This window comes from Styela clava, chromosome 14, assembly GCF_964204865.1.
Source record: "Styela clava chromosome 14, kaStyClav1.hap1.2, whole genome shotgun sequence".
NCBI classification, from domain to species: domain Eukaryota; kingdom Metazoa; phylum Chordata; class Ascidiacea; order Stolidobranchia; family Styelidae; genus Styela; species Styela clava.
In genome coordinates, this window is record NC_135263.1 from 12,484,689 (window position 1) to 12,496,477 (window position 11,789).

The following is an 11,789-nucleotide window of genomic DNA, read 5'->3' on the forward strand; positions in this document are numbered from 1 at the left end:
ATTAGCATCTTAACAGATGAATGAACACTTGAACTCTAGTCTACACTAAACAGTCATAAATTTTAATAGAACTGATAAACCTTCCTCTCCATTCCAGTCTTATATCAGGCACCTGAAACATTTCCGATTTTTGTCATAACTATCAGACATTCGACCGTGAAACCAAATGTGAAAGAAGGACTATTTATTATGTAATTACGGACGTGATTTTTTAGTAATTTTAGGATGTCCGGGATCGTATCCACGAGCCAAAAATACAACTTGAGTAAAAAACTCGCAATCCGTGATTGTAAAAATAATGGTTGTATCACTCGACTGGTTTAGGAATGAATACTTGCAAGTAGCATCATCGCATCACTAATTTTTTGTACAATGCCTTTTTTGAAATGTTAAAATTAAATTAAGGTTTTCTACCGTGCCCAAATAAATCATTTCTCCGTATAGTGTCACTTTAAGTAAATAAATACAATACCATCTAATATATATGGAAAGGTGTATGCTGACATTGATAGAAACTAGAGGTATTTTGGAACTTGTACATAAACAGTATTGGATTAATTAGTTCTGCATGAAGTTGCTATGATGAAGGATGTATATAAAACTGACGCTTGCGTGGTTTAAGAGGATTACACCAGACTCACCAACCGCAGAAATGACGGTGATATTTTGACTAATCAAAATTGTCTTCCGTGGTAGGCTAAAGTTTCACACACTTTTAGAATTTAAATCTTAATGCCATCGGACCACAGAATTCCGCGCTTGAGGGAAGCGGGTTTTCGGTACATAAAATCACCCTAAACTGTTTTATTTTATCTAACAATGTTATTACGCAAATATAATTAAAAATAATTGCTTTCGTTGCTTCAAATACTTTCAATAAACTTTTTTGATTGTCATAGTATCGCACGTAGGGAAATAATTCAATTAGCTGCGGACCGAAGATATTTTGGTAAGCTGTAGATTTCCATCAATACATCCGGTATAATCATAGATTATATAAAAATTCTGTAGAGAGTGTCTTTGTCTTCGAAGATTTCATTAACCACGATTGATGTGAATATAAATAGGCCACAATGCTGCATTCACGAGTTTGCGGTTTTAGCGTTAAACTACGAAATTAATAGAACAACCGGAACACGGATTCTTAGTACTAGACGGAAGATGTGATTTTTAGCGACACATACTTTGTTACGTATTTTTAGAAACTGAGCGTTAAAAATAGACAGCGTATTCATTTGACGTCAGGTGCGTAGAGATGTCGACGCTCCCTGATTCCGTGGCTTTGTGGTTTTTACATTTCAACAGCGCGGGGGCGAACGGAACAAATCATAGCCTACGTTTTTCATGCTTGGATGTCCACCTAAAATATAAACGAGAGGATGATACAGCGCCTGTTCGTCTGCTCTTTTCCAGTGAAACGAAGCGCAAAGAAGAAAATAGACGAAAATCATGATGATGGGTTGTATTGAAAAAGAAAACATACTCTTTGATAAAAGTTTCTTGTCTGTTTTGAATCATTCATCTACCTGCTATTATGTTGAAATGATGTTCGAAACAAGTTGAATTTATTTAAGTTGATTATTCATGCGTTAAAATTGTGCAATATCGACAACTTGTTTTTCAAATTTGAGCGCTCAAACGATCTCGTCTGAGCGCACATCAATACCGCAAAACTCTCCACGGTTGGTTTCGTGTATCCTTCCTCTTAAGACGTTGTTCAGAACAACGGAATATGTAAACACGTATTAACGGGGTAAGGTTATGGGCGGCTGGCTTTTATCATTTCCTGTGTTACGCCATTCGATAGAGAAGAAGGCTTTAACGCATGGCGGCTGGGTAGTGACCCCCCCTTTATAAACTTGGCATGATATATTTTGATGAACCCGTCCATGCCTGATTTTTTTTACTACATTAGTTTTCGATTAAATCATAATTGCGAGGCACAATATAGTATAACACAAGAGGTATATTTATAATGAGGTTTTTATTACAAAAGGACCGTTGGGATCATGAGTTCTATCGAGAAAGTTTTGACAACGCTTCACAAAACTCTACACAATAATATTATTGGAACAGAGCAAACGCACTGTCTATTGAGGGGTGGGTGATGCATCCGTAATTTTGCCGTGAGCTGCGTTGAAATAATTACTTGTTTACCAGCTTCAGATCGGAAACTTGTGAAAAAAATATTCGTGATCATGCTAATATGTTCATGTTAATATTAACATATTTACCAAGAAACATGTTCGCAAAAATTGTTTTAAATTTGGGCAGCGAGGTAGTTTGTAGATATAGAAAGTACCATATTGTTATCAATTTTCGCATTACTTGCCAAGGGTAGCCAATTCAGATTTTTCAGAAGAAAGGCAGTTACGATATGATATGGTATGGTTTTCCAGACATCGATATTGAATGTTTGGAAAGGTCAATAACGTATTCATAATCCGCCTTTATTGTTCGTCTTCGGGGCCGCTATAATTTTGTATTGTAAGTATTGAACGGGCGAAGCCATCCAATATGAGAACGTGAAAAATAGCTTATATCTATATATGTATATCTGTGTATGTGTGTAATATTTTAACAATAGATCGAGAATTATCACTATTATTATATATTGTATACGTAGATACGTAGAGTAACGTATAATATTCTGGCTATGAGTTTTAGCGATGCGGGGAAGAAAGAACCGTTTTAGAATTTTGGGGCCAAAAATGATTGTAGATAATTGGCAATAAATTGTAATTTTCAACGAGATTTTCTATCGGGATTTCTGCAACTTGAGCGCTGGTTTTGTTTAATGAAATTGGAAGTAAACAAATATATTAATTCTATTTGAATCGAAATAATACCATTATACATTTATTAATTTTAGACGACGGTATTGCTTTTAAGCAAACCTATAAAGTAAAATAAAAAAAACTGTACGACGCCATTTTACTCACAACTTGCTTGCGGAGGAAACATACAATAAAGTTATATATAGTTGAACAAAGAAGAACAGTTTTTTTCTACATATTTGAAAAGAATCAACTCTAACGACGAGCGACATCAGTATTAGTTGTCGCTATTCAACATATTTCCTTATTCTCAAGAAACTTCTCGAAATCCGATGAAATTACCATCGTGTACATTGCATTGACAACGACCACTCTTATCAATTATTTTTACTCTTCAAGTTTTACGCCATTTTTATTTTACAAGATTGAACAAGCATCAAAGGAAACTAAGTGTTTACTACGCTTCAGAAGAAATAGCGAATATTGATTTTATTTGAACAGGTAAGTGTTGTCCATACTATCAATGTTTACTTATTTATTTTCATATGAAAAACAAGATAGGTTCCACATTTTAAATAATGTTCGATTTCACATTTCGCGCATAAAAAATGGTATGACATGTAATTTCCTGAATTGTAACATGCTTGAAATTTATTGAGATAAAAAAAAAGTTTGATAATGACTTGAAAGATATGGAACATGTTGTTTGTCTTGAGAAAACAATTATAAAAAAAAAAAAAAAATTTTGTTGAAAAGTACATATAAATTACTCAGCTTGATATGATATTGATCTTTTCGCATTGGTTGTTTTTACCCAAAGATCATTCGCGTAAATGAAAAAGGAACCTCAAATGGCAAATGCAAATATTACATGAAAAAATATTAACTTTATTCGATGAAATCAACGTTTAACCAAACGTCTGTTTTAGTGAATTTAACGTTTTATGAAGTACATAGTAGTATGCATATGCATCGCAAGCAGTTACACTGTAGGTGTAGGAAACCACACTAATGTATACCAGCCAGCGTTAAGCCTGTATAGTAAATATCTATTTTGAGTCGCGTTGTATATTTCTGGTTCAGATAAATTGTATATCGATCAAATCAGTTTTCTAAAAGTACACAAACGAAATAAACTCGTTTATCCTGATCTAAGGGAGAAGATAACTTACGATTTCGCTCAGTCACGTTTGACTAACAAAATTACTCGGTGTTTGCGTTCTTTTCTAAATATATTTTTGCGATTGAGACACGAGTACTTGAGTAAATATGTGAGAAAGAAATATTAGTTTTGAAGAAAATCTGAACGCACATGATTGGTCCACATTAAACATAGCCAACATTTGAGATACATTATAGAGAAAAGGTAAAAATTATTTTTTAAATTGCATTGACTCAGAATATTACACGTTTTATATCCAGAATACTTCAATATTACTTATGTTTTGTTCTACGTTTGCCCGAATCCCATTAACGTATTACTATTTACCTACTTTCCGTTGAACACATATTTAAACAAGAATATTTGTCAAGATCCAACGTTCGCTCTACGCACGCAACGGAAGATGAGACTACATTCGTTGTTATTCGTATAAAATTTTCGAAATGCACTTGTGAATTGAGACAATCAGGGCTTATTCAGTTATTGCATTCACTACTTCCAACTGCGTGGTAGATTTCGAAAGCTTATTAGCGATATTTAAAAACCTTATGTTACATAGCCGAATTGTTGTTTTTCCGTAGTATTTTAAAAGAAAAATTGCATATGTGGGTTATTTTTTATCGTTGAAAACGATTCCAGTTCATTTGTGGATTCATTTCGTTTACGAATATGAGAATTTCTGTGCATTGCACTCGGTTAGGAATATATTTCACAAACGCAATATATTTAACGTAAGTTGGCGCCAGCTAAAACGTAAACCTGTTTGCGGGACAAAGAATATTCTAGTTTACATAGGAGTAATGTCAATATTTGATCCGCGTTGCGATAATAGAATCGGTAGAAACGACCGAGGGTTATCGTGACACGCTAAAATATAATTTATGCGTATACTTTCGTTTGATGGTGACATTTTTATCACCCAAATATACTAAATTGAGAAAAATCGTAAAAATCGAAATGATGAAATATTTTCCTTCGCTTTCGACGCTTGCATTGTAGATGTTGAAGCTTGCACTCAACTAGAACTGAATATTTGTCTGTGTTTTACCACAAACTCAACCCAATTAGTCGATGTAGATTTTTAACAGTTTTTGTTTATCCTTCTCCCACAAATATTTTATTGAAACGACGAATAGGTTGTAAATATTAAATCGGATCTCTGGTTTAGAATTTTATTGAACGATATATTGCTAAAACATTGCATCACTGAAGCTAGTCGCTTATTATATACCAGCCAAATTTGAAAAAAAAAAAGGTTTGTTTGATGAGACATCCGCGTGACTTCACGTTCCAGTACTCTCTACGTAATTCATAACCGTTACGTGGGCAACATTTAATGTTTAACTGTAGTCGCAAACAAACGAAATAGCTGGAGTTATTTTTTCTGCCCTTCAAATCAAAAAGGACGTCGACGGAATATTTTCACGCATAGCGACGTCGACGTGCGTGGGATACTAGTTCGCACATATTAAGAGTAGTTAAGCGTAGAGACAAATGAAAGGTACTATGTATTCAAAGGAATGTCGTGTTCTAATTACATACTGTAAATTAAATTATTCAAGTCAGAAAAAAAGCACACGGTCCTGAAATTGAAGAAAAAATATCACTTGATTTATATTAGACCTAACTTCGCAAATTTAATCCAAAGAGCTTAGGTCTTCTGATGCGATTGTGTCTAAGACTCGGACAAATCGTTAGACGAGAGAATTTTGAGAACTACATACGCAAATGTTGAGAAAGTATAATCTTGATAAGCTGAGTATTCTTGGCCAACTATTAATTTACCTCTTTCGCTATGTGACATCACCGTTTTAATAATAATACCAAATGCAATAGATATGACGACGTCGCATTCCGCACCGGTATAAAAATAGTGTCTTGCGTCTCTTTGCGACCAATTTTAACGAGAGTATAAATAGCAAGTGCCGGCCTTAAACTTGTGGCAGAATACGCGGGATTTGATACATGGTGGTTCTTCTTGGATGGTATAAGATAACAAGATAGGCACTCAGAACAGTCACTAATTCAGTATGGGTCTTAAGTAAAATTCTCATTGTCTGTTTTAATTATTATTAAAATTATAAGGTTAGCAATCTTAGTATGTTTTTTCAAATACCGGAATTTTTGTTTGTTTAAAACTTTAGAATTCGGTTTTGTCATGCGCTTCATAACATTTAGGAGATGTTTATGGCAGCTGTAAGGTAGTTAAATTAGGTAGTGCGAGTATTTATTGCACACTTTCGAACATTGGGCATACCAGGCATTTCGGTTGCACATCTGTCTTTTGCAAATGCAAAAAGAAAATGCAAAAGCCACGGTTGCATGTCAACAAAATGCTTTATGGTTATTTGCAAACCGCAACCTGGGCATGGGTTTACGGTTGACTAAACTTTTGCATTTTTTGAACAATTTACAGTCTGTAGATAATCGGTGAAACTTGCAACAAGATTCATCGTTTAATGACAACTGAAGAAATCGCCATATAGACTGCAATCAACTATCATTCAGCTGGTCTCCAAGAAAGGAGCTTACAACTCATGGCAGCAGCAGCGACCCTCAACTACCACCACCCCGTATCCGTTAATTTCCTATCTTCGACAAACATCGAACCATCATTTTTTCAAACTGACCTTGAGACCTATCAGGTACCACTAGCGGCCACCAGGCCGGGCCAAATGCCATCTATTTCACCGGAGCTACTGACGAACGATTCTTCTATAAACAGCGAATACGCCGAATTGGAGGTAAGACGCTTAATTATTTCGTTAAGAAAGTTGGTTATACTATCATTCAAAATCAATAAAACATTGCCCGTTAGATTTTCTTACAAAACTATTTCTATAGCAACCTTGAAATTCAAAAATGTAAATGTTTGCTTCATTGCTTGTCAATAACGTCCGATGAAATAGCACACAAATGCTCCGCGCTGCGCATATTTCAAATAGACAACTAAAAGTACACAAATAATAAAATTTTATAGCAAGATTGACGCAGATACCATCTTTAAAGTGTTTGTACAAGTCTTTGAAAATACCAAAATAGAGATTGAAATACATATGTTAGGTCGTTGGCACGGAATGTACAAAGTATCCGCTGAATCAACCCAGTAGTGGGTAGTTTTGCCTTTTCGAATTATTTTCTTCAAACCTACAGTTCGGAGCATATTTCTTGAAAGAGCTCATCAGCGTGAACATTTATATTTTGCGCGAGATTTAGCTCAATTTCAAATTCTTCAAACTCTTGATTGAAGAAATAAAGAACGATAATTAACCGCATTGTACGCTCGAAAGCAAACTGAGGCTGATCAAAGCATAATTATTCTTGAAAGTAATTTAAGTTTTTATATGATTATTGTTCAAAGGAGATTTTTTTCAAGTTCCTCATATTTAATTTTCCATTAACATGATGCTTTAAAGGTTGGAATGGCAAAGTACATCAACGAGAGCATTGACACAACGCTGATGACGACCCTGGACACAATGACTCCGCCAATCTATACGTCAGGCCTCATGGAAATGCCACCACCGTCTGTTACCCACTATCCGAGCTACGATGTACCGCCCACATCTGCGCGATCGCGCCCAACTTTCAAATCAGACCCGGACTTGTTCCGACGAGATAGCGCATCGAGAGTGAACGAAATATTGTCAGAAGCTGACATTAATTGCGGAGTTGGTGAGTGATTTGACAAACAACACATTCCTCATGATAAATACCGATTCAAACTCGCGTATTAAAATAACCTTTTTTTTAAGAATCTCTTGGGCAACCTAGCACAGGATTGGGAACAATGACGCAAACACCATTTGTAAATGTGAACTTCAATGTCGTCGTTCAACAGCAAAATACTAATAACAACAACAATTACATCAATATCCAGAACAACAGCTCACATGTGAACCAAAAAACTGAAAATGGAAACCACCTTAATCAATGTAATATGGGATCTCCGCATCATAACGGAATAATTGCCTCGCCCGCACAAAGTATCTCCCCCCACAACACGATGAGCGGTTCGTCACCACATCATCACATGCATAGTCCATCAGCCATGCCATCAGCTTCCCCTCCACACACAGACTCTAGCCAAGCACTTTCGCCTAATATCCCTCCCGTATCGACATTTATAAAAGCGTCCGATGACATGCTTCATCCTTCTTCGCCCGTTGATTCAATCGGATCAACATCTCCTTTTCACATTCAGTCTAAAACTACCGGCAACTGCTATGTCAACTCAAACGGATGCTGTTCTAGGTCACGCCAGTGTTCTGAGTCTGATTCCTATGCATCTTTCGAGCAACATTCTCAAAGTAATAATTCCGTCGTTCCTAATACAACGATGCAACCTGTTACCAATTCAGGGTTTACGGATATATACACGTCACCAATTTCTAGGTCACGTTCAACAAGTTTAACAAGCAACAGCGAAAACTATATATCTAACTCGTCTAATTCATTCATTCCAACGTCAACGTATCCGAGTTTGTCTTCAACTGATTGCCAATTTCAGAACAATTACCAGCAAACTTGTGTCAAATCGGACCCCGATTTGCGAATATGCAATAGCAGAATGATGAGCCCTGAAGCAGTATTGCGTTCCTCAAGGCACGAAGACAACTTAAATTATAACAGAAGATGTAGTTTAGATTCTCGATTAACGACTTTCCATGGCGAATGTGGAGAACGAGCAAACAACCTTTTCAATATTACTAACACACCGGGACACTTTCAAAATGGCATGGTTTTGAAACAAGAACCTTTGGCCGATTGTGGTCAAAAAGGCTTTGGCGTTGCTGATGAATATATGCCTATGTCGGTTCAGGAAGAGAATTGCAACGTGCATCCCTACTTTCCCCCACCACAGGTGAATTTTCAACCAATTGTGGATGGCAATTCTGCAATTCCACTTGCCCACCCTTACCCCCATCATATTGCAAGTGATAGTAGACATCATCACCATCACATCATTGCAAACAGCTTAGCCATGTCTCACGGATCATTCCACCCCGCGCGACACAGCGGAGAGCATAGGCCGCCACCTCCTTACCCACTGGCGATGAATGGTACAATTCCATACAGACCCCGTTACAGCCGCAGAAACAACCCAGATCTTGAAAAGAAAAGAGTGCACAAGTGCAGATATCCGGGTAAGAGCTTTAGTTACTACAAAAAACTTTGCAATTGTATATCAAAATTTTTGTAATTAATCAATGTCGCCTAGGCCGTTTAAGCAATGCGACCTATTGCCTAAATGACTCGGCGCAAATTTCCCCTAAATAGTGGGAATCACGTAGTCAAATAAGAGACAAGCAACTACTAAAGAATTAGTCGAGCCACGCACGCTAATTCATCACGAACGCGCCAAAACCGGTTAAAGATTTCAACCAAGTAGTATGAGATGAATATTGCTTAAGAGCGCCAATTTTTCTTTGCACAGGCGGACTCGAATTCGCTATCGAGTGCGTGTAAGTGCGTATTAATGTCAATATAACTGTACGGCGTACACACCAGGTTATGCTATTGAAAACCACGTCAAATAATGGTATTTAACTTGAACAGATTGTGTGTGGATGAAACGATATTACGATTTTTCCGAAATCGAAGTTTCAAAAAACTCGGAATAAGAAATAGGTAATTATTACACAGCAGCAATTTACGGAACGGTCCATATCCCATTAATACAACCAATATAGCATTATTGATCTATTCCGCAATGGGTAATATGATCAATAATTGAGTTTTCCTTTCCAAAAAACTAATTTGTAGTTAAGAGTTATCATAATTTTATTATGATTCTAAAGTATAATTATAAAATAATATAATTTCTTTACAGATTGTACAAAAGCTTACACAAAGAGTTCACATTTGAAAGCACACCAAAGGACTCATACAGGTGAGGATGGAAAACAGAAAAATTATTCATACATCCCCGAGCGTTACAAAGCAAATAGTTGCTTCATCAATCGAATTGATGGCTATTCGATGTTAACCAAGCGAGTCGTGACGACTCAATAGGAAATACTTTTTAGTTAAATATGAATAGGATATTGTCTGTTCTCCTACCAATAGATTTTTCGTTATGCCGTGTGAGTACAATCGATGGTTTATAAACATTTCTCCCGTTAATTCTTTTAGGATCAAGAATATTGTTCGTATACATATATCCGTTTGCAATAATAGTACATTTCTAACGTTTCTTTGATTTTTTAATTCTAGGAGAAAAGCCATATAGTTGCAGCTGGCTCGGATGTGATTGGAGGTTCGCCAGATCGGACGAATTGACCCGTCATATGCGTAAACACACCGGAGCAAAACCTTTTAAATGCATGGTATGTGGAAGATGCTTTTCACGTTCGGACCATCTTGCACTACATATGAAAAGACATCAAACCTAGGACTTGTGACAGTAAAATCAGGAGGACAAAATGACAATGGTCCGAGATAGCTATGAGCAAACTCTTTCGCCCTTTATTTTCCCTTTTTTTAACTGAGCATTCAGTATCAAAAAGTACTCATGATGTCAATATTCGTGACTGAAGTAATACAAAAGCCATTCGACTATCTGTGTTTGTACAGGCTATGCACCTTTTCAATGCCATAGAAACGAGGACCAAATTACTATGCTGCTCTCGCATATTTACAACGTATTATTGCACAAGATCAAATACTGATAGAATGGACAATGTGAAGGCAATCCTAAATTAAATAAAAAGGATTCGCTTGTGGTGGATTTGGTGTTTTATTTGCTTATATAAGTTTGTAGAAATGTCTTGTTGCAACTCAAGATATTTTCCAAAATAAAGAAAATTTTATCGTTTCGCTTTTACTATTGTCGTGATTTGACTGGCATTTGAAACAATCATGAATTTGCTATTAAATATAATATTTTTATTTTTAATTGACAAGAGATCTCTAATAAATCTCGCTCATGTGCTATAATTTATACGCAATCAATAATCCTTGCATGTACTAACGCCACTGTAAATATTCTTTTTTGTTTTTTTTCCACAAATCAACTTCCTTCTATTCTGACAACATGTCAGAACATCACAGAAGGTAAAACTAATTCTACTAATCTGCATTTAATTATTTATCGCTTGTTTCGACGCTCGCTTACTTCTTTCATTGTAATTTCTTGCTTTGTAGCAAGAATATTAAGTATTTTATATTTTTATTGCTAATATATTCGTATATATATTGAAAGTTCTATATTTTTGACGCGAACAACGTTATTTTTGTATATCTATACAAAAATGCGTAAAAATTGTAAACTTTTTTCTTCAATATTAACAAATCCAAGTTCCGCCATTGCAGTAACGAGAAGTTTCGCTATAGCGATATCTGATCGTCTTGGCTTCGTTTTAACAGTTTATTTATTAGTTGAAAGCTACTACTTTAGTTTATCAGTAAGCAACAAAGCGTTTGACCTTTTCATTGGTTTATTAACTAACTGAAAATATCGTTTTTAACTATGAGTTTTGTAGTGCAACCAGTGCCTTGTATTATTATTTTACTGTATTTAAATTTAAGAGTGGTCTACACCTACACTTATATATTTTCAAGAAATGTAAACGCCCGCCTAATGTGTAACATTTTTTCTCATTAAAATGGCGTGCAAATTTAATAAAATCTTGGTAAATTGATTGTTTCTAATGATGAAAATGGATCGATCCAGATAAATTTGCTTATGTTTTGCCAGCGTGGTTTAATAAACAATTATGAGATGGTTTAAGGACAACCAGTGAAACATTTTAATCGCGATGGCCAAGGTACGTACTGCGTGAAAACCTATTTTCACTTGGTATAATATGTTACTTTATTTTCTTCTGTCAATATTTAGTTAGCATCAT

At 35.6% G+C, this 11,789-nt stretch overlaps 1 protein-coding gene across 1 annotated transcript; it reads left to right on the forward strand.

Annotated features, from left to right (window-relative positions):
- The first annotated feature begins 2,851 nt into the window (after positions 1-2,851).
- Positions 2,852-11,582, forward strand: LOC120340901 (uncharacterized). Its single transcript, XM_039409295.2, has 6 exons — positions 2,852-3,278; positions 6,356-6,683; positions 7,356-7,614; positions 7,695-9,086; positions 9,773-9,832; positions 10,156-11,582. Exons 2-6 carry the CDS (start codon positions 6,477-6,479, stop codon positions 10,332-10,334), a joined length of 2,097 nt encoding a protein of 698 aa, XP_039265229.1. The 5' UTR covers positions 2,852-3,278; positions 6,356-6,476; the 3' UTR covers positions 10,335-11,582.
- Positions 11,583-11,789: the final 207 nt, after the last annotated feature.

Coding starts and splice junctions, on each gene's coding strand:
- LOC120340901 (XM_039409295.2), top strand. CDS start 6,477: ATGGCAGCAGCAGCGACCCTCAACTACCACCACCCCGTATCCGTTAAT. Junction 7,615..7,694: donor TGACATTAATTGCGGAGTTG/GTGAGTGATTTG, acceptor CTTTTTTTTAAG/AATCTCTTGGGCAACCTAGC. Junction 9,833..10,155: donor ACACCAAAGGACTCATACAG/GTGAGGATGGAA, acceptor TTTTAATTCTAG/GAGAAAAGCCATATAGTTGC.